The sequence below is a fragment of the Miniopterus natalensis genome, chromosome 5 (assembly GCF_054644295.1).
Source record: "Miniopterus natalensis isolate mMinNat1 chromosome 5, mMinNat1.hap1, whole genome shotgun sequence".
Lineage (NCBI taxonomy): Eukaryota > Metazoa > Chordata > Mammalia > Chiroptera > Miniopteridae > Miniopterus > Miniopterus natalensis.
Window position 1 is genome coordinate 12,070,281 of NC_142085.1, and position 23,690 is coordinate 12,093,970.

A 23,690-nucleotide genomic window follows, 5' to 3' on the forward strand; every position below is an offset into this window, starting at 1 on the left:
ACTGGAGAATATGTTCTTTCACACAGTGGGCTCCCTTTTTGTTTTGTTGATGGTTTCTTTTGCTATGCAGAAGCTTTGTATTTTGATGTAGTCCCATTTGTTTATTTTCTCCTTTATTTTCCTTGCTCTAGGAGATATATCAGCAAACATATTGCTATGAAAGATGTCTGAGATGTTGCTGCCTACGTTTTCTTCTAGGATTTTTATGGTTTCATGTCTTATATTTAAATCTCTTATCCATTTTGAGTTTATTCCTGTGTATGGTGTAAGTTGGTGGTCTAGTTCCATTTGGTTTTTGGGGTGTTTTTTTTTTTGCATGTACCTGTCCAATTTTCCCAACACCATTTATTGAAGAGGTTGTCTTTACTCTATTGTCTGTTCTTGCCTCCTTTGTCAAATATTAATTGAGTGTAATGGCCAAGATCAAATTGTGTTCTCTGTTCTGTTCCACTGATCTATATGCCTGTTCTTGTTCCAGTACCAGGCTGTTTTGATTACTGTGGCTTTGTAGTATAACTTGATATCTGGTATTGTGATCCCTCCAACTTTGTTCTTCTTTCTCAAGATTGCTGGCTATTCAGGGTCTTTATTCCTTCCCTATAAATTTTTGGAGTATTTGTTCTAGCTCTGTGAAATATGCTGTTAGTATTGTAATAGGGATTGCATTGAATCTATAGGTTGCTTTGGGTAGTATGGACATTTTAATGATGTTAATTATTCCAATTCATGAACAGGGTATATTTTTCCACTTGTTTATATCTTCCTCTACCTCTTTTTGCAACATCCTGTAGTTTTCTGAGTGCAGGTCTTTTACCTCCTTGGTTAAGCTTATTCCTGAATATCTTAATTTTTTTGTAACAATGGTAAATGGGAATTTTTTTAAAAAAAAATATATCTGTATTGATTTCAGAGAGAGGAAAGGACAGGGTAAGAGAGAGAGATAGAAACATCAATGATGAGAGAGTCATTGATCGAGCCCACAACCCGGGCATGTGCCCTGACCGGGAATTGAACCCCGATCACCTGGATCTTAGGCCGATGTTCAACCACAGAGCCATGCCTGGTCAGGCGGGAATTTTTTTTACTTTCTTTTTCTGAGAGTTCATTACTGTTGTATAAAAATGCCATTGATTTCTGGGTGTTAATTTTGTATCCTGCTATATTGCTGAATTCATTTATTAAATCTAGTAATTTTTGATGGAGTCTTTAAGATTATCTATATACAATATTATGTCATCTGCAAATAATGACAGTTTTATATCTTCCTTTCCAATTTGGATGCCTTTTATTTTTTCTTCTTGTCTGATCACTGTGGCTAGGTCTTCCAGTACTATGTTGAATAAAAGTATTAAAAATGGACATCCCTGTCTTGTTCCTGTCCTTAAAGGAAATGGTTTTAGTTTTTGCCCATTAAGTGTGATGTTTGCTGTAGGTTTGTCATATATGGCCTTTATTATGTTGAGGTATGATCCCTCTATTCCCACTTTGCTGAGAGTTTTTATCAAAAATGGATGTTGGACCAGGTCATTGTGGCTCAGCAGTTGAGCATTGACACAGGAACCAAGAGGTCATCAGCTTGACCATGCCTGGGTTTCAGGCTCGATCCCCAGTAGAGGGTGTGCAGGAGGCAACTAATCGATGATGTTTCCCCTTCTGCAATGTTTCTATCACTTTATCCCTCTCCCTTACTCTCACTAAAAATCAATAAAAAAATTAAAAACAAATAAAACAAATGGATGTTGGATTTTGTAGAATGCTTTTTCTGCATCTATTGGTATTGTCATGTGATTTTTGTCTTTCAATTTGTTTATGTGATGTATCATGTTTATTGATTTGCTAATATTGTACCAGCCTTGCATCCCTGGAATAAATCCCACTTGGTCATGGTGTATGATCTTTTTAATATATTGCTGGATCCAATTTGCTAATATTTTGTTGAGGATTTTAGCATCCATGTTCATCAGGGATATTGGCCTGTAATTCTCTTTCTTTGTAGTGTCTTTATATGGTTTTGGAGTTAGGATAATGCTGGCCTTGTAAAAAGAGATTGGAAGTGTTCCTTCCTCTTGGGTTTTTTGGAATAGTTTGAGGAGGATGGGTGTTAGTTCTTCTTTGAATGTTTGGTACAACTCCCCTGTGAAACCATCTGCGCCAGGGCATTTGTTTGCTGGGAGCCCCATTTCAATTAGCAAGAAGATAGATGGATGTCAGGAATGTTGCTTGCAAGGGGTGGGCAAAACAGGAGCCTATGGGCTCACCTAATCAAACTGAAGCAGGGGAGGGATGCATCTGGCATTCAGCATCTGGCACTATGCCCCTGGACACTACCAAGATGTCTCCATCTCTCATCTCAGCTTCATTTTGTCAGGCACACTTGATCCAGTCGTCTAGAAATGAAGCTCTCGGCCTCTCAGTCTCTTACCAGAGAGAGAGCGTGAACCTCCTCCCTGAATTCCAGTTTGATAAAATCCAAGGAGAAGCTATGATTGGCATAGGCTAGCACCTGTACTTACTCCCATGGTCAAGGCACTGCCATTCTGAGATTGGATTATATAAGACTGTGATTCTCTTATTGGATTAGAATTTACCTGGTTGAAGTGGAGGGCAAAGCAGTTCCCAAAAAGAAGAGGGATATTATTCTTATAAGGAGAGAAGGTTGCTGCAAACTGAACCATACATGTCCACTCAAAAAGGTGGGCATGATAAGAATTTCAACGAATTTTGTGCATACCTAGTACTAACTTATTAAGTGATATTTCATCAAAACTCAGTGTACTAGAACAACAGATCTTTAACATGGAGATAGGCCTTAAAGTTGCTAAACCCAGAAATTGAGATGATTTTCAAACTCTCTATACACTGTGTATTACCACTGAAGTTTTGCATAGCCAGCCCAGACAAAAGGGATGAATCTGATACAGTTTATCAAAAAGACACCCAAACTGTTTTTTGTTTTTTTTTCTTGAATCCCTCTGGTGAACTTCCTAGAAATATGTGAGAGAGAAACCAAATGAATGGATAGAAAGACTCTGTCTTAGATTTATTTGTTTACAAATTAATTTATTAATGTAAAGCAATTTCAATAAAAGCCTTATGGCTTTTCTATGAACTGAATAAACTAATTCTAGATTCTATTTTTAGAGTCCCCAAAAGGCAAGACAAATTTGAAGAATAAATAAGTAGGGGAACCTACCCTCCCAGATAACGACTTAATATAAAGCTACAGTAACACAGTGTGATAATGGCACTGGTATAGATCAATAAATGGAAATTGTTTTAGGCAGTTGTTGGATGGCCCCAGAGATCCCCACCCCCTGGTATTCACGCTCTTGCACTATTGCAGAAGTGATGGGATGCCACCTCTGAGATTAGATTACATCAGACTGTGAGCCTTTCATTGGAGCTCTCTCACTTACTTTTTCTCCAGTCTCTCACTCAGAAGGCAAGCAAGCAGTCACGTTGTAATCAACAGCAGGGAAAGACTCACATGGCAAGGAACTGCTCTCTCTTCTCAATAGCTCATGAGTACCTGAGGCCTGCCAATGGACACATGAGTAAGCTTGGAAGTGGTCCCTCCTAGTAGAGCTTTGAGATGACTGCTGTCCCGGATGACACTTTATTTTTGAACTTGTGAGAAACCCTGAGCCAGAACTACCCCAGCTAGACCATTCCCATATCCCTAACCCACAGAAGCCATAAGACAATAAATGTTTGTTGTTTTAGCTGCTAAGTTTTGGGATAATCTGCTGTGCAGTAATACACAGCCAACACACACACACACACACACACACACACACGATATAGATCAGAGCCAGTACTGCAGATCAGGGGGAAAAATATGAAGTTTTCAATGAATGGTGCTAGGATACCATAGTTTATATTTATGGTGGGGAACTGTAGATTTCTCTATTTCTTACCATAAAGAAAAACAAAAGTCCTAGTGTATTAAAAGTATAAATGTGAAAAGCAAAACTTAAAAATGTAAAGAATAAAAATCAGAGAATATCTTTATGAATTCGTGGTCGAAATTTCTCAATGAGATGTAAAAGCACAAAATATAAAAGAAAAAAAGTATTTAACTAAAACACACCATAAAAAGTAAAAAGATAAACCAGAGTGGAAGAACATAGCCCACAAAGGATCAGTATCCACAATATGCAAAAACTGTTACAACTCAATAAGAAAAAGATAAACAATTCAACAGAAAAAAATAACAAAAGAGCCCTGGCCAGTGTGGCTAAGTGGCTAGAGCATCATGGGTACAATTCCTGGTCAAGGGCACGTACCTGGGTTGCAGGTTCGATTCCCCAGCCCAGCGGTCAGGGCACAGGAGGGAGGCAACCAATCGACGTGTCTCTCTCACATCGATGTTTCTCTCTCTCCCTCTCTCCCTCTCCCCCCACTCCCTCCCTCCCACTCTCTGTAAAAATCAATGGGGGGGGGGGAATATTCTTGAGTAAGGAGGAAGGAAGGAAAGGAGGGAGGGAGGGGAAAAACAAAACAGAAAAAAAAAGTTTACAGAGAAGGAAACACAAATAACTAGTAGGCAGATTTTAAAAATGCTCCTGGTAAACAGGGAAATGCAATTTAATTTAAAGAAAAGATTCCTTTCATGCCCTTCAGGTTGACAAAAATTTAAAAATTTAAAGTCTGTCAGTATCAAGTGTTGGTGTAGAACAACTGAAATTCATATACATTTGCTTGTGTAAACCTGATCCTAGGATCCAGTACTAAGTATATATCCTAGAAGATTATTGTGCCTGTACCCTAAGAATAAGAGACATGGTTTGAAGAGAAAAAAACTGGATAAAGCCTCAATGTCCAACAGCAAGAAAATAGATTGTGCTATTTTCATACAGTGGATTCTATACATAAGTGAAAATCAATGAATCAGAGGAACATATTCCAACATGGATAAATTTCACAAATGGAAACGAAATAATTAAAAGTTGCAGGAAAAAACAAAACACAATACCATTTTGGCAAAGTTTTAAAATGTGCTACAATATAATCTATTGCTTAGGGCTGAATACACATCTAGTAATGAAATCTGGAAGTGCCTGGGAATAACTAACTCTGAATTCTGGAACATCATTTCCTCAAGGTGTCCTGGAGGAAACAATAGGGAGGGATATAAATGTCTTGACATTGTTTCATAGCTTAAGCCGATGTTGGGTAAACAGATAGTTGTATTATTCTTTATACCTCTCTGTACACCTAAATATTGTGTCATATACTTCTTTAAAACTCAAAAGTAATAAGTACCACATATAGAAACAAAAGGGAAGACAGCAATAGTGGAGAAGGAGTGCAGATGCTCCTTACAATGGAGTTATAAATCGATCGTAAATTGAAGATGAACTTAATGCCCCTAACCTACCGAACATCATGGTTTCACCTAGCTGGATTCTACTGAGTGTGTATCGCTTTTACACCACTGTAAAGTTCAAAAACCCTCAGTCAAACCATTGTCAGTCAGGGACCATCTGTAGTTTAGAATAGTAACTATTTGAGAAGACAAATTCCAAAAAGAGTTTAAAAGTGTTACCTTTTTTGGTAAAAGGGATATTAGTTTCCTAGTGCTGATGGAACAAATTACCAAAACTTGGTGGTTTAAAATAACAGAAATTTCCACAATTCTGGAGGCTAGAAGTGTGAAAGCAAGGTGTCCGCAGAGCTACACTCCTTTGCCTCTTCTAGCTGTGGGTGGCTCCTGGTATTTCTTGGTTTGGAACTCCAATCTCTGCTCCACCTGCACATGGCCTTCTTCCCTGTGTCTGAAAGCTCTCTTCTTTCTCTTCTAAGGACACCAGTCATAGGACTAAGGGCCTACTGTAGATCCAGGACAATCTTACCTTGAGATCCTCAACTATATATGTGAAGATCTTCTTCTAAAAAAGGTCACATTCACAGGTACCAGGAGTTAGGACTTGGACATGCTTTAGGGGGACACAATTCAACTCACTACAAGGGGCTTTTTTTTGGTTAGTAAAATTAAGATTAGGAAATCTACTCAGAGTATGTTTAAAATACTTTTATGATCATTATTTTTTCTTAATGAACATCATTTTGTTAGTTGCCCAGATTCCTACTGTCAGTTGTTTTAGATTTCTGCATTGGCAGGTTTGTTTGTTTTTGTTGTTTTACTAAATGGAATGGACAACTTAACGGGTATTAATGTGCTGTTTCAGCCATAAACCAATAATCCTGGAAGAAAAGCTTGAGAGAGAATGAACTGTGGATAGTTATTCAATATTTATAGATTTTTTTACTTGAATGGTTGGCTACTAAAAATTATTTGATACTATGATCATGTGGCTATATCAGGACAATTATAGTGTAACAATATCGATAATCTGTGTACTTTAACTGCATATTCCCTACAGCATCTAGACATTTCCAATTGGTTGTCTTGACATTTTTATTTCTATCAATAGTATCTTTCTCTCAGTTGCTGAGGCTTGAAACCAAACTCATCATAGAGTTATAGATTTTTGGAACAGGAATGGAACTTAGAGATCAACTCATCTCCTGAATTACATTTTATACATAAGGAGACTCAGGACTAGAGCAGTTTCACAATCTTAGTTTCAGAACTAATTAGTTGAGTTATTGGGTAGTGCTGTCCCACAGTAGATTTAGGCCCTTGATTACCAATTTAGTATTTCCGTCCCCATATTAATACTACCAGTAATAACAAGTAGCATTGCTTAAGCCATTACCATGTACTACTGTGCTAAGTGTTTTCATATACATTCCCTCATTATATTTTTAGGGACATTTCATTCTCAGGGACTTGAGCAGTTTAACCACTTAATGTTTTATATATGCTGCATGGTGTTTTGTTTCTATTAAGCCTCAAGAGAAAATTCTGTGGAAGGTGTGCTTTTCCCACATCTCAGGCACCCCCAGAAGTGCCATCATGGGGTAGTATTCCATGAACCTAGTTTCCTGCCAGAGTTAATGAAACTATTGCATAGACCACAGTGCTACAAGCCAAATACCGCAGTGCACATCTTTAGAACAAAAGCTCTGTCCATATTAAGTATAATTTCTTTAGAATATATTTTCAGAAGAGGAATTTGTAGGTAAGGGCACATGGATATACTTAAAGCTCTTTAAAGGATAGGATATTCTGTAATTTGTTTTCTACTACATTAGAATATATATGTTTACCTCTGACTGGGAAGATGGCAAGGATTAAACCTGCTACAACTCAAGTGCCAAAAGCAGACCAGCCAAAAGATGGGCCAAAGAGAAACTCTATTACTCACAGCCCAACAAACAGCAGGAGGATCACGTGGGAGGCCGTGGACTCGGAGGCCGCTGAGGAGCCAGGACCAAGGGACAGCGTCGTGTGTAGCAAACAGTACACAAGCTAGTCCCTCTGGCCTGGGAAGTGAGCTCGGCAGTCACACCGTGGTTGCTGCCACAGCTAAGGGCCAGCTCAGGGTCAGGACCCTCGGCCAGGCGCGCGCGGCCTCCGGAGACCTCGCGCTGTATCTCGTTGCATGTTGCTTCTTGGTGTGGTCTGTTTAACTTGTGTGTTTCTATAGTCTTTTTTTTTCCCTTTTTTTTTTCTAGTTGGCAGATCTCCCAGTCCTCATTTTAAGTCGATCTGCTCTGCATTCAAAGATCGACTTGAACACCCAGTTAAAGCCGCAGCCGCCACGCGTCCGGAGTTGCAGGGACAGCGGAGGGGGGGCCTTGAGGTCAGTTTCCCTCGGGGACTTTCTGTTCTATGCTCAGTCAGAGGCGTCTGAGGAAGGAATTCAGCGGGAAACATTTTAGGTTCTCGAAAATGTCATTTTATATACTTTATATATTTACTTACGCACTTTCAACACCAATCCCTTCAAGGCGCACCCTGAAATCCTCCCCAGCCCCCACCCCCACCCCCACGTTTTCACCTCTAGGCGGTTGCCCTTCAGCGCCCCGGCCCCCAAATAAGGCCCCCCCTAACCTCCCTGCGTGGGGCGAGCGAGCCCGCGAGAGTGAGCGGGGGGGGGGGCGCTGTCCCTGCAGCCAGGGCCCCGCGCCCCGGCCCCCGCCGAGCAGCGCCCCCCCGAGCCTGCGCCGCGCGCCCGGAGCGAACCAGTGTCCGGCTCCCAACGGCCGAGCCCGGCGCCCGGGGAGAAGGTCCTGAGCAGCGGCCGGCGGCGAGGGCCGGGCGGTGAGTGCGCGGCTGCGGCCCGGGGACCCGCTCGGCCCGCCTCCCCCCGCGGAGCGAGGCGCCCGGCTGCTCCCTCTTCGGGGGGCTGGAGTCGGTGCTGCAGCCCAGCCCCCCAACTCCCAAATAATCCAGGCCACCAGCCCAGCAGCGCGCAGCCACGGCCCCAGCTGCGCCGCCGCCCCGGGCACAGCCCCGGCCCCTCCCCGGCCGGCTCGGCGACTTCAGCCCTCCTCCCCCTTTTACGACTTCAAAAGACAGACAGACAGACTGAACGCCTAGCGCTCAGGCTTTTTTCCTGCTCCTCCCCTCCACAGTGCCCTACACCCGGAAAATCTCCCCTGAACTTACCTCTCTCCCCAAGCAGGCTACGCCCTCGCCCGCTTCTGCACCCCATTACCCCGCCTTCCCCCAGAACACGCCCCTCTCTGCCACGCGTTTTCCAGGCGTTTCTCTCCCCCCCCCCCCCCGTTCTTGACACTGGCCACCGTGTGTGTGTGTGTGTGTGTGTGTGTGTGTGTGTGTGTGTGTGTGTGTGTGTGTGTGTGTGTGTGTGACGGTCTTGCGTCCCCAGGTGTGCGCTTGGCCTTGGCGGGGCTGCTCAGGGTTTGCACGTGGCCGCAGCGGCCCAGCGCGAGGGAGGCCCTGGCCAGCCGCGAGGGAAGGGACGGGGGTCCAGAAACGGCGAGAGAAAGGGGTGCGTTTGAGGGGGCTGCCGCCGAGCACGCACGTGTGCAGCTCGATTACCTCGGGATTCCCGGGCGTGCAGGCGTCCAGCACCTTATGGCTCCTGAAAGTGACTGGGGATGCCTTGTGGACACGCGGTGAACCTCCAGAATTGAGCTTAAGGAGGGAGGGGTGGTGAGCATTTAAAATGATTGCACGTGGCGGTAAGTTGTCTGTGGGGAGGTGGGCGGAGAGGAGGGAGATGAACAACTGTTTATCCTGCGTTCACTCTGTGCTCTGAGGGACAGCAGGTGTGTAAGGAAGGACGTGCCTCTTCATTGTGGAATTAATCTTAATTCACTGTGAAATAAATCCTAAAATCCACAGGGAATTTTAGGCTCTAAATTTTAAGTCCTAAGATAGATAGGGGGAAAATATAAACACATACTGTATGTTATTGTACATGATATACACACATATAATACAAGTAAAATATGCACATGACTCTGTGTGTGTGTATATATATATATATATATATATATATATATATATATATATATATATATACTTAATCCTCACTGGAGGATATTCTTTCCATTGCTTTTCAAAGAGAGTGGAAGGGGGAGAGAGAGAGAGAGAAACATTGATTCAAGAGACACATCAGTTGGTTGCGTCCTGCAGGCCCCGACTGGGGCGCCTAGACCTGGGCTGGGGATCGGGATGAGTCTGCAGCTGAGGCATGTGCCTGGGCCGATGCTCAAACCACTGAGCCAAACCAGCTAGGGTGTGATCATATTTTTGAAGAACCATACAGAAAGTTATAAAATTGATAAGTGCAGCTCTTCCTTTACTTCTGCCAGTCTTCCTCACTCAGAGTGATCATTGTTAATAATTTACTGTGAATCTTCCCTGGAAAGCTTTTTCTTTTTTAATTCTCACTCGAGGATATTTTTTTCCATTGCTTTTCAGGGAGAGTGGAAGGGGGAGAGAGAGAGAGAAACATTGATGTGAGAGAGAACATCAATTGGTTGCCTCTGGCACGCTCCCGGATCTGGGCCAGGGATCGAGCCTGCAACCAAGGTACATGCCCTTGGTTGGAATCAAACCCAGGACCCTTCAGTCTGCAGGCGATGCTCTAACCATTGAGCAAAACTGGCTAGGGCTTCCCTGGACAGCTTTTAACATATTTCATCAAATCTAAACTATTTCTGATTTTATGCAGTTACATAAATTTTATATTTTTAATTTTAAGCGTTTAATTTTTAATTTAAATTTTAAGCTTTTAGTGCATTTTTATCAAATCTAAATTGTTACTGATTTATGCAAGTACATAACTTATTTAATTACATGAATGCAAATTACATACATGTAAAAGCTACATAAAGGAAAAAATGTGAGGAAAGAAAAAATGTTACCAAGTAAACCTTTTTAAAATGCATATTAGGGCCCGGCCGGGCGTGGCTCAGCAGTTGAGTGTAGGCCTAGGATCCAGGTGATTGGGGTTCGATTCCTGGTCAGGGCACATGCCCGGGTTGTGGGCTCGATCAATGACTCTCTCATCATTGATGTTTCCATCTCTCTCTCTGCCTCTCCTTTCCTCTCTCTGAAATCAATAGAGATATATTTAAAAAAAAAAAAAAACATATTAGGGCCCTGGCTGGGTAGCTCAGTTGGTTTGAGTGTCGTCCCAATATATCAAGGTTTCAGGTTCTATCCCAGGTCAGGGCACATACAAGAATCAACCAATGAGCCCAGCAGGGCATGGCTCCATGGTTGGGCATCAACCTAGGATCTAGGAGATCATGGTTTGATTCCCAGTCAGGTCACATGCCCGGGTTGTCTGCTCGATCCCCTGTTGGGGGACGTGCAGGAGGCAGCCGATCAATGACTCTCATCACTGATGTTTCAACTCTCTCTCCTTCTCCCTCTCCCTCCTTCTCTCTGAAATCAATAAAGGTATATTAAAAAAAAAAAAATCAACCAATGAATGCATAAATAAGTGGAACAACAAATTGATGTTCCTCTCTCCCTTCCTCTCTTTCTCTAAAATCAATCAATAAATAAAAATAAAGTGCAACTTAGATGAGACTTAATACCATATATATGCATATATACACTTTTAAAAATTTATACAGTTGGTATCATTAGTCAATGTACAGTACCTTGCTCTTTTTTATGTAACAATCCATGTTGGGGATCTCCATCTGCATATATAGCTCTTCTTCATGCTTTTTATTGCTAATGTCTGCATTAAAATTTTACCTAATAGGGAGGATATTACAGTACAATTAACGGGTTCCTTATTAAGGGACACTTTGGTTGTTTCCAGGAAACGTGTTTGCTTTCTTGCTTGCTTTTGCTATTACAAACATGTTAACGTGAACAACCAACATTTTGTGTATGTGTACCTACCTACCTACAAACGTATATGATATGTATATATAGTAACCTAATTTATATTTACTAAGATTTTTTTACATTTCAACTATGCAATATATTCAAAATTTTCTATAGTTTTAAGGAGTTCTGTATACAGTAATGTAGTTGCATACATTTTCTGACTTAAATGGTTGCATCAGTGTTTGGAAGTGGTAACGTGGCAGGATAGTAAGAAGCTGGGGAATTCCTTGACATGTGGAATAAGGGAAACTGAGACAAAATAATTAAAGAAGGCCAAACAATTTGAGCAACTTATAGCCAGCTAATGAATCACAAGGTTTTATCTTCCCTAACCAAAGACACCAAGGAGCAAATGGTTTACACATTTCAGACAGGCCCAGAGCAGACCAGCCTCAGTTCCCATCCTTCTTTGATGACACTCTTGAAAAATAAAACTAACCAGAAAATAACGCTGACCTCTCTATACACACATTTTGATGAATCAGGCTATTGAAAGACACGCCTGAAAAGCTAATGAATATTGTTAAGACCTTCCCATAAGACCTTCCCTAGGATTCCTGCTGGCCAAAGAAAGATTAAAAGCCTCAGGGCAAAGGACCCAGAGAGGATGCCCATGATTTGTGTCTCTGTTCTATTTCCCCTAAACTCTAAGGGACCACAGGAGACTTGCAACCAGGGGAACAGCAGGCAGTGACAGCTCACCCCAGGATCACCCGCTGAACCTGTCTCCAAGGCCCCCTTTTTCTCTCACTTTCTGTGAGCTAACAGCAGCCCTGCCTTGGTTTACTTCTTTTACCATGACTTCTATTTCTCAGAGTGCCAAAGCAGCCCTGCCTAGGCTCTCTCCTGTCGCTTCTTCGACCTTAAGCCCTTCCTTTTTTCACTGTCCCCAGCTTTAATAAACATACTCTCAAAATCACCTGAACTCATGTTGTAGAATCTTTCCTACATGAAGTCAAGAATCCACACACTACTGGCTGACCCACTCCAGGCCTGGTCCCAGTCCGGTAACAGTAAGCTGATATTTTATATTTAGATTTCATTACATGCCAAGTACAATTTGACATTTGAAAACCATGTAGAAAGTGCATCTCAAACTATATCGTTAGAGAAAGAAATCTATGGCTCCCCCAGGCAAAATCTTCCCCAAATGGGAGTGGTTATTTTTATTTATTTATTTATTTATTTTGAGAATCTTGGACACGTGATTTATGCAAAAAATGTTAAACCATAGAAATTATTTAGAATTTATTTGTTTCTCAGTCATGATAGTCACTAATACCTAGTTATCAGTTTCCTTATGTTCAGTATACGCAAACTACTAACCATAAAGATTTTTTATGTTCACAAAACAAGAGCTTGAATATATATGCCAGCACTCAATAGAGCACAAATTGAACTCTTTACTCAGAACATGTGCTCTGTGGGGAATATTCTAAAGTTTCAGAAATTCAGCGCTGTTGTTTTTCCTTTTCTTTAAACAGTTTTACATAAATTCCAAGGAAAGTGAGGTAAGACACACAGAGAGGTGGAAAGTATATGTATGTTCTATTTAAATATGCTTAACTAAATTGAGGCTATAGATTTTGGTTTTAGATTACCATAGGAGCAGAGTAACTCACAATGACCTCTTTTGGTATATTTTATTATAAACTTGATTAGGAGATTTTCAAAAACACCCTAGTAGTGCTGGGGAAGAAAGCACTAAGTGGAACTAAGCCTGTTCACCAACATGTTAATATTAAAAATCTCTGCTTGCATAAAACCATTCTATTATTTATTATTTAACCATTTTAACTGATTTTTGAATCCTCGCTACATGTGGTCTTTTGGAAGAGTAAATATGATAAGGCATAATTCTAAGCTCTTTTTTAATCCAACTAAATTCTTCCCTTTTTGACTTCGTCCTGACTTTTCAAGGCTTTACCTCTTTACTTTTCTCTCTAGATTTCTCCCCTCTGCTTTTTTTTTTTTTTTTTTATATCTTTATTGAGGAAGGGAGAGGAAGAGAGAGAGATAGAAACATCAATGATGAGAGAGTCATTGATCAGCTGCCTCCTGCACGCCCCCCGCTGGGGACCAAGCCCGCAACCCGGGCGTGTGCCCTGACCGGGAATCGAACCCCGATCGCCTGAATCCTAGGTCCACGCTCAACCGCTGGGCTCTCCCTCTGCTTCTGATCGAATTCTCCTTATCATCTAAGGCTGGTTTATGTCCAGATCCTCCATGAAATCCTCTTTGTTTTGTACACACTAAATTTTCCCTTTTCTAAATTCCTTTTCCAGCCGAACTCCACAATGTGACACCCCTGATTGCTTCATGAAGATGACAGACATGCTCTCCCAATGAGACTGAATTCTTGGGGCCAAGAGTCATGGTTTCTGTTTCCCAGAGTGACTGTCATAGCCCTGGGCATGTAAGGGGCCTTCATGCGGCTTTGAGTGGTGGCTGCGGCTGGAGCGCAGAAACGGGGCAGAGGCCTTCGTCTTTCCTTCTCCCCCCGCCCCCCGCGCCCTCCCTGCTCTTTCTTTTCTTGCAGCTTCTCCTTGGAATTTGCTTTCAGTTTTTCTCCTCTGAGCTTACGGATTCACCCTGACCTTAGGGACCATAGATAATGTTTAACTTCACTGGTGATATTCAGGACTAACTTAAACAGTTTTTGCTTTTAATATCCTTTCTTTAAAAGATTACAAATAGCTATTTGAGCGAAGGGGGACACTGGTGCCCACAGGTCCTCGAAGCCTAAATTTACTCCACCTTTTTACCTTTCTCTCGTTTCAATATGCCCCCCCCCCCCCGCCTGTAGGTTTGAGGGGAAGATTTCCAAACTAAAACCTCTTGATATACTGTCAACAAATTGGTTATTTCTTTAGTGCAGTGTTTATCATGTTTTCTTTTCTTTTAAAATAGTATTTTAAAATTCCACAACATTTCCATCACCTAAAAAAATAAAGCCATGCCTATTAGCAGTTAGACGCAATTCCTCCTTCCCCCCAGTCCCTGGCAGCCACTATAATCTACTTTCTGTCTCTATGGATTTGCCTTTTCTGGACACTTTATATAAATGGCCCCGTACAATATGTGGCCTTTTGCATCTGGCTTCTTTCACTTAGCTTGATTTCCAAGGTTTATCCACATTGGAGTATATAACAGTCCTTCATTCCTTGTTATGACCGAACAGTGTCCCATTATGTGGACATGCCACATTTTGTTTATCTATTCATCGCCTAATTTAACATTTGCGTTATTCTCGCTTTGGCTATTACAGACGATGCTGTTATGAACATATGTGTACACATTTTCTGTGAACATATGTTAGCCATTCTCTTGGGTGGAATTACTACTAAAATTCCACCTGGGAGTGGAACAATTGACTCAAATGGTAATTCCATGTGTAACTTTATGAAGAGCTGCCAAACTATTTTCCCCAAAGGCTGCACTATTTTACATTCCCACCAGCAATGCATGATGATTAAAATTTTTCTAGATCCTTGCCAACACCTTTTATTGTCTTTAAAATATATATAGTCATCCTAGTGAGTGTAAAGTGCTATCTCATTGTGGGTTTTTAAAAATATTGATCTTTTAATTTTTTTTTGTAGAGAGGAAGGGGGAGGGAGGGAGGGAGAGAGAGAGAGAGGAACATTGATGGTTCGCCTCCAGCACACACCCTGACAGGACCCAACCACTCTCCCGTGCACAGGACAGTGCTCCAGCCAGCCGAGCCGCACAGGCCAGGGCTAGCTCATTGTGGTTTTGACTCTCGTTTCCCTAATGGCTAATGATGTTGAGCATCTTTCCATGTGCTCGTTGGCCATTTTTATATCTTCTTTCAGAAATATCTATTTTGATTCTTGATCCATTATTAAATTTCCCATTTTAAATTGGGGTGCCATTTTATAGTTGTAAGAGTTCTTTATATATTCTGCGTACTAGATCCTTACCAAAGATATGATTTGTAAGTATTTTCTCCCATTCTGTGTCTTGTCTTCATCTTCTTGATAGTGTCTTTGATGCATAAAAGTTTTAAATTTTGGTGAAGTTTATTTTTTTATCTGATTGCTTGTGGCTTTTGGCGTCATACTAAAAGACATTCCTGCCCTGGCCAGTGTGGCTCAGTGGTTAGAGTGTTGGCTGGCACACTGAAGGGTTTCGGGTTCAATTCCCAGTCAAGGGCACATGCCTAGGTTTCGAGTTCCATCCCCGGACCTGGTGGGGGCAGGAGGCAACCAATCGATGTGTCTTTCTCACATCGATATTTCTGTCTCTCTCCCTCTCTCCCTCCTTTCCACTCTCTCTAAAAATTAATGGAAAAAATATCCCCCGGTGAGGATTAACAAAAAATAAAAATAAAAATAGAAATAAAAGACATTCCTTAATCCAAGATTTAGGCAATTCTGCCTAATCTACCAATCACCAGTCACACAGATTTTCACCCATGTTTCCTTCTAAAAGTTTTATTGTTATAGCTCTTGTATTTAGGTCTTTGACCCATTGTCTTCTTCTCCTCTGAAGGGATATATATGTATATGTGTGTGTATATATATATATGTATGTATATGATCTAATTTTAGAGAAGAGAGGAAGGGAGAGAAAGAGAGAAAGAAATATCAGTTGGTTTCCTCCCATATGTGCCCAGACCGGGGATTGAACCTGCAGCCTTTTGGTGTACGGAATGATGCTCCAACCAACTGAGCCACCCAGCCAGGGCTGGTCTTTGATCCACTGTGAGTTAATTTTTGTATATGGTGTGAGATAGAGATCCAAATTCATTCTTGTACATGTGTATCCGTGTGTTTTTCCAGTTGTCCCAGTACCATTTGTTGAAAAAGGCTATTATTTCCCAATTCAACGGTCTTGGCACTCTTGTGAAAAGTGAATTGACCATAAATGTATGAGTTTATTTCTAGCCTTTCAAATCTGTTTCATTGATGTATTATGTCTATCTTGTGCCAATACCACATTACTGTAGCCTATAGTAAGTTTTGAAATTGGCAAGGGTGGTTCCTCCGACTGGTTGTTTATTTTTTAAATAGTATTTATTATTTATTGATTGATTTTAGAGAGAGAGAGAGAGAGAGAGAAAACAAGAAACATTGATTTGTTGCTTCACTTATTTATGCATTCATTGGTTGATTCTTGTATGTGCCCTGACCAGGGATCGAACCCGGAACCTTGGCCTATCAGGATGATGCTCCAACCAACTGAGCTACCCGGCCAGCATCTGGTTGTTTATATGTTTATAGTTTTAAAAGAAATGAAACCCATCATCTTAGCAGAATATATTAAAATACTGAAATAAATTAGGTTTATTAGTTTTAGAAAAAATGCTCAAAATAGATATAGTTTTTTGAATATATATGTTGAATATTAAACATATTGAAATTTAAATATGTTGAATATTAATATGTATACAGAAGTGGGTAAACATAGGTTTACAGTTGTAATACAAGTAAATAATACAATAATGAATAAATAATACAAGAATAAGCTCTGTGTTTTGTGAACTCACAACTATAAACCTACTTTTGCCCATCTTTGTATATTTATCAAGCACAGGAATGTATCTCACCAGGCACAGAACCTGCCACTTAATTGTTGACAATTAATATTACTTCACAAGTCTTATACATGGTACTTATACATATCCTACCAAGACTTATCTTTTTTTAAAATTGTTATGTATTGATTTTAGAGAGGGGAAAGGAGCGAGCGGAAGAGAGAGAAAGCACACATGAGAGAAACATTAATTTGTTGTTCCACGTATTTATGCATCATTGGTGATTCTCGTATGTGCCCAGACCGGAAATCGAGCCTGCTTCCTTGGCCAGGGGAGACTTATCTCAAATAACAGATCCTCCTTAGAGATTTCCCTTCCACACTTTCTTCTCTGATACTATAGGTTCTTGTGCACACTTTGGCTGGCTGTGATGGAACAACAAATCTCAGTCTCTCTCTCTCCCCCCCACTTCTTCTTTCTCTCTAAAATCATGCACCCTACCCAGGGCTGAGATTGAGCCTGCAACTGAAGTACGTGTCCTTGACCAGGAAGCTGTGACCCCCTAACCCCTGACCCAAACCGGCCAAGGCTAAGATATTTTTTCTAGTTCTGAAATTATGTGCCATGAATCTCAGTTATCTGGAATCCTCAGGGAATGAATTGTGTTCTGAAATTTTAATCTGTGCCAACACTTAAAACACAGTAACCATTTTTAGATGAAAAATTCATTAAGATTTATTGTATATTTCCTTAATTTCTTCTACAAAACATCATTATTTAATTTTAACCCTCCCTTAATCGCTTAAATAAAGGTGGCTGTATAGTAGCATAAATAACTGTGTGGCTCTAGAAGAATATTGGTTGCCTGTAGATAAGCTCTCCAGTCAATCAGCACGTGTGTTTTACCATTATACTGCAATTGAATTCTGCTGGTTTCCGAAACCAGACAATCATGGCTATCATTATCTTTTGAGAGAAGTCATGATTTTCTTACTAAGTAAAGTGAATTGTTTTGCAGAAATCAAAAGCATAAATTTGAGCAGAGTGACAGGCAGTTGGCATGACTTCCCTAATATGTATCACTGTACTGGTTCATGGTTTATTATCGATAGCATGACCAACTCCTCTAGACCAATTTCAAGTGTAAGAACATAATGCACACACAACTCCTGGGTATTGCAGATTGTTGTTGTGTCCAATAATAACTCAGAGATGTTTAGTTATTTTCCAAGCAAATTTACTGACATGTAAAGAAGATCGACCCTAGACTATAGCCAAGGAACAATGTAAAAACCAGGATTTTTTTAAAGAAAGAGGAGAGAGGGATGAGAAAAATGCCCGCAGACGGTTCGGGAACAATGATCCTTGTTTGCGCTTCCTCCCGGTAGGTGGATACACTGGTGAGCTGTAGCTGGCACTCAAAGATAGGTCAGTTTGGGCATTTCTGTTCTTGAATAGGCCAGTTTTGGATATCGGAGAAAACAATTTAGCTGTTTCCGAGTTTTATGAAAAGCCTGGAGAGGGCAGCTGTGGTGTGCAGGTTACAGGCTGCTGGTGTCCCCCCGGAAGAAGTACCGTGTCACTTAGGCCCAGTCTGCATCAGTGGCCTCAAAATTTCTCACTAGAAAGCCTCTTTCTCTGTCTTCTTTTGAACTATCTGCTTTGAAATTTATTGTTTTGTTCTTCAAGTATTTACCGTTATCCTGGTTTCTGGATCTTAGCCACATCCCCGAAACTTGTTTACTTTGACTGAGGCTTCATTATTATTGTCATACCTACTCGATGATTTCTTTGGTAACTGTCACTTTGTCCCATCCCACTGGCGTCTCCTAATTTTCCAGGTCACGTGCTCACGGTAACTTCCACACTCCTTTGTAACCGGAGCCCTTCTGAGCGAGTAGGTTGCATTTACACTTTAGATGATACCGTTGGTTCAATCTAGAGTCACAGTCCCATTTTAGCATGGACTTTGTGTGTTTGGCATATTTATTTTGGCTGCTTAGAGAATGTTTTATGCTTTCGCCGGGCTCTTGGTTATGCTCATAAAGACGAGATGGGCGGGTCGTTGAGTGTCTGGTTGGCGGATTGCATTGTGTCACAGTGTTCTTCCACGTAAGGAACATTTCATTGCGCCCCGTGGTTTGCTTGGTTTCTTGGACAAATCAGCAGCTCTGTGGCGATCACCAGCCTCGAATACAGCGACTCCCAGTCTTTTCCAGCCCCAAGGACAGGTGCCCGCCCATCAGTTGCAGTGGTTACTGTGACAGGGACGGGCGGGCGGGAGCAGCAGGCCCGCCCCTGGGGTCAGAGCCAGGAGGGGCGCTTACAGTTTGAAAAGCCCCTAGTGAGTGTATGTGAGTGTGTGTGTGAGTGTGAATGAATGTGAGGGAATGTGTGAGTGTGTGAGTGTGTGAGTGAATGTGAGGGAATGTGTGTGTGAGTGTGTGTGCGAGTGTGTTTGTGTGTGTGAGTGGGTGTGAGGGAATGTGTGTGTGAGTGTGTGTGTGTGAGTGAATGTGAGGGAATGTGTGTGTGAGTGTGTGAGTGAATGTGAGGGAATGTGTGTGTGAGTGTGTGTGAGTGAATGTGAGGGAATGTGTGTGAGTGTGTGTGTGTGAGTGAATGTGAGGGAATGTGTGTGTGAGTGTGTGTGTGTGTGAGTGAATGTGAGGGAATGTGTGTGTGAGTGTGTGTGAGTGAATGTGAGGGAATGTGTGTGAGTGAATGTGAGGGAATGTGTGTGTGAGTGTGTGAGTGAATGTGAGGGAATGTGTGTGTGAGTGTGTGTAATTTTTGTGAGGGAATGTGTGTGTGTGTGTGAGTGAATGTGAGGGAATGTGTGAGTGTGTGTGCGAGTGTGTGTGTGTTTGTGTGTGAGTGAGTGTGAGGGAATGTGTGTGTGTGTGAGGGAATGTGTATGTGAGTGTGTGTGTGAGTGAATGTGAGGGAATGTGTGAGTGTGTGTGTGTGCGAGTGTGTGTGTTTGTGTGAGTGTGAGGGAATGTGTGTGTGTGTGAGTGAATGTGAGGGAATGTGTGTGTGTGTGTGAGTGAATGTGAGGGAATGTGTGTGTGTGTGTGTGAGGGAATGTGAGGGAGTGTGTGTGTGTGTGTGTGTGAGTGAATGTGAGGGAATGTGTGTGTGTGTGTGTGAGGGAATGTGAGGGAGTGTGTGTGTGTGAGTGTGTGTGAGGGAATGTGAGGGAATGTGTGTGTGTGTGTGTGTGTGAGTGAATGTGAGGGAATGTGTGTGTGAGTGTGTGTGTGTGAGTGAATGTGAGGGAATGTGTGCGAGTGCGTGCTGCCCTCTTAGAAAAATCATCTTTCTGTACACCTGAAACTAATACCAAATAATATCAAATGTAAACGGTAATTTAAAAATAAAATGAAGCCATCGCTCTAGTCCTGTGAAGTTAGCTTCTCCAGATAACATGGTAAGGGAGAAACAGGTGATTTTTGCCAGTCGACTAGCTTCAAGGGGAGGGATAAATGGACACATAACACTCAGTTTATTGTACGGTTTTAAAAGAAAACATTTTATAATTTATAATCTAGGTTTCGAAGCGTGAGGTGTCCTGCAGGAGGAAAGGCGGGTTAACATGAGCTCGGAGCAAGACGGCGCCCCCGCTGCGGGAGAAGAGGCTCCTCCCGGCTCGGAAGACAGTGGTCCCCCAGATCCGGAAGCGGATCCCAGCGGCCAGGCCCCGCCCCCTCCGGAAGAAGAGGCTCCTCCTCCTTCCGGCGAAGAGGGCGGGACTGAAGAGGCTCTGTCAGAAGAGGCCCCTGGAGAGGCCACCTCTGCGGGAGAGGCCACCTCTGCGGGAGAGGCCACCTCTGCGGGAGAGGCCGTCTCTGCGGGAGAGGCCACCTCTGCGGGAGAGGCCACCTCTGCGGGAGAGGCAGTCTCTGGACAAGACGCCAAGTCTCTTCCTGGAAAGATCCCTAGTCCTACTGCAAGTGCTATCCTGAATCTCATCCCTTCTAGTGAAAGAATAATTTTTTCAGAGGATGACGAGCCGCAGCCGGGGAGACTTCTGCCCAGGCCTGTGCCCCGCATGGTGCAGTCGATGCTGTCCGAGGCGCTCGCGCACACCCGCAGGTCATCCAAGTTTCTCCGCAGCATGAGCGGCATCCCCAACCTACAGGAAACGCTGAAAGAGAGACAGGTGTCGCTTATAATACGAGTTTTCTTAACTGTCGCTTTTATTTAAAATGAAATATTTTGTCAGTTTTTCTTTATAATGACAATTTTTACGTGTTTTTAATTTTTTTTTATCCTTAGGCAAGATTTAGAGATGCAAGGGAAAACCGAAAAATGAAAATCGAGCCTTCATACAAATATATATTTGAAATTCTGTCAGAAAACCTTGGCCTGGACGTGGTGGCTGTCGAAGAATTAATTCTGGATTGCCCGTCTGTAAGTTTGTCTTACTGCCTTTTTTTTTTTTTTTTCCAATCGCTCTTTGATAAGCGACTGATTCAGGAAACTGGAGTCACTGTCGTGAACGACAGAACGTTTAGAAAGAGACGGTTGGAATATCGCTGACGAGAGAAGCTTCGTTTTGTAGAATCAAAGCCAGCCGACGGATATTTCTAGTGAGGTCTGCTGCCAAGAAGGAGGAAGAGGGGAGTTAGCAGGTAGAATCTGGCTAAAATTCTAACTCGGCATGAATTTAGAAGTTGCGGGGAGAGTCAAGCATAGGTAGAGTAACATTTTAAAAGAATGCAGGTCATTTGGATAGAAAACCCAAGTGCATGAGTGTGAGCTAGGGAGCCCCGACTCTTGCTCGAGTGCAGTGGGGAACAGCCAGGCGTCGCGGCGTGCCAGAGATGGCCCAGGATTATGCCTGCTTTCCTGGCATCATTATTAACCGTCCCCCCTTCAATCCCTGAAAGGGTCCCGGTTTTGGATGATGACTTTATATGGCCACCGTTGTTACAGTAATATGTAGGAATGTCTGCTAAACTGTGACTTGGCCTTAGCGGCTCTCAGAAGCGGTATCATAGATTCCTTCCTGGTAGCTCTGGCTCTGAATTGATTTTTTCAACAGAACTACTACTAATAATTAAAGTAACTGCCACTAGGAAAAAGCTGCTTGAGTGTTTTATGGACTAGTTTGGAGCGGAGTGGGCTGGAGCCCCAGCAAGACCGGTGAGCAGAGAGACGCTGGTGGTGGTGAGCCGGTTGTCTCGCTGAATGCACTGCCGAGAGAGGTGGGTGGATGGCGAGGCTGTCGTCATCAGGGTCCGCCCACCCTGCTTTCACAAGGACCGGTAAACTTGGGCAAAAGTTTGGGCATTAGCTTGCTCTGGGAGCCACAGTTCTGTGGAGTGGTTCCTAAAAGAGCCTCTCCCTTGCTTGATGCAGTCTGTTGTCAAGTTCTGGAAACTTTTCTGCCCTTTATTTCTTCCAGGAACCTTATAAACCTTTATATCTGGCAGTTCCCTGACAGTAGGAATGGAATTACTTATTTTCCAGCTCCCTTATTTGTGTTATGTGAGATGGGAAATGTGATGGATGCAGAAAGATCAATACCTTTGAGCTGTTTTAATGGCAAAGGCTAGAAAGATGCATGGAGATGTGTACATAAAATAAGAGGTGCCACAGCCAACAACTGGAAGTAGGGTATGGTTTCTCAGGTCACCAAAGTTCCCTGTGGGAAAGTACAGGTGTGGTCAAGGATAGCTTCGTGGGCATGCAGGCTGGGCCCTGTGCTGAAGGGCCCTGCGCTTGGTTTAATGATCTGCCCTCGTCATCTTGAAATTCTTAATTAAAAAAAAAAAATCTTTATTGATTTCAGAGAGAGAGAGGGAGAGAAACATCAATGATGAGAGAGTCATTGATGGGCTGCCCCTGCACGACCTCTGCTGGGAATGGAGCCTGCAACCTGGGCATGTGCCCTGACCAGGAATCAAACCACGATCTCCTGGATCCTAGGTCAATGCTCAACTGCTGAGCCATGCCCAGCCGGGCATGAAATTCTTAATTTTTTAAACAAGCAGTCCTGGCATTTATATTTTGCACTGGACCCCACAAATTTTGCACCCTGCTTTGGCTGTGGATGTATGATTCCATTCATATGGCAAGAGGATTCTCTTTGTTATTCTCAAGTTGTTTTTGTTTGTTTGTATTTTTTTTTTAATTTTTAATTTTTGCTTCTTTTAATACTTCCTGGCCTCCCTTCCCTACTGACTATTTAGGCTCCTCTGGCAATTCTGGCTATAAGTCTGCACATTCTTAAAGTCAGAGAAAGTGGTGTAAAACAACCCTATACACATCTCTGAGCAGATGAGTCAGATGAAGGAAAGGCCAATTTCTAAAAACATGTTTCTCAGTAGACCCAGGCTTCACGCCTGTCCCAAGGACCATTCCTGCACTTGGTAAGGGAGGAAACCAGATGGGTGATGAAACTTGTTTCACCTAAAAATGACTAGGCCACAAATTTTGGCTAACCTCTCAATTGGAATCCCAGCAGCTCTGCAAAGGGTTTAGGCATAGTCTTTGGGCCTGGCCATTGGCTTCAGGGGTGGACAGCTGTTAGGACTAAGTCAGGGAGATGAGTGCCTACAGTGCTTGTAATCTTACCTTTAAATATTTGTCACCTGGCTTTCTGGCCTGGCCTTCTGTGCTTTGAGGGAGTCTTTCTCACTGGCTAGTATGCTAGCCAGGAAGGAGTGCCAAACCCTTCCTCTTGTCATTCCTGGGATATGTCTCGGACTTTGGGTCTGTGCAGTCAGGTTCTTCCATTAAGGGGATCACAGACCAGGCCAGACATTGCTTAGGCTGCAAGGAATGGGACATCTAGGTCTTAAGGGAAGAATCAAGCCAGGAAAGGTGTTTTCTTAAGTGTATGTCTGTGAATTGCAAAGCCACAGTGGAGGAAGATAGTATAGCTAGGAGAAAGCCAATGTCAAAATCTGGGAGAGATTAGAGTGCTTATTTCGTCAAAAGGAC

At 42.5% G+C, this 23,690-nt stretch overlaps 1 protein-coding gene across 1 annotated transcript in view; it reads left to right on the forward strand.

Moving 5' to 3' along the window:
• The first annotated feature begins 20,028 nt into the window (after window positions 1–20,028).
• DNAH8 (dynein axonemal heavy chain 8) overlaps window positions 20,029–23,690 on the forward strand; it is a 243,812-nt gene continuing 240,150 nt past the window's right edge. The window contains exons 1-3 of the mRNA XM_087817239.1: window positions 20,029–20,169; window positions 20,291–20,901; window positions 21,018–21,152. Coding sequence (XP_087673365.1) covers window positions 20,335–20,901; window positions 21,018–21,152 — 702 coding nt within the window. The 5' untranslated portion in view covers window positions 20,029–20,169; window positions 20,291–20,334. The remainder of the gene's footprint in view (window positions 20,170–20,290; window positions 20,902–21,017; window positions 21,153–23,690) is intronic.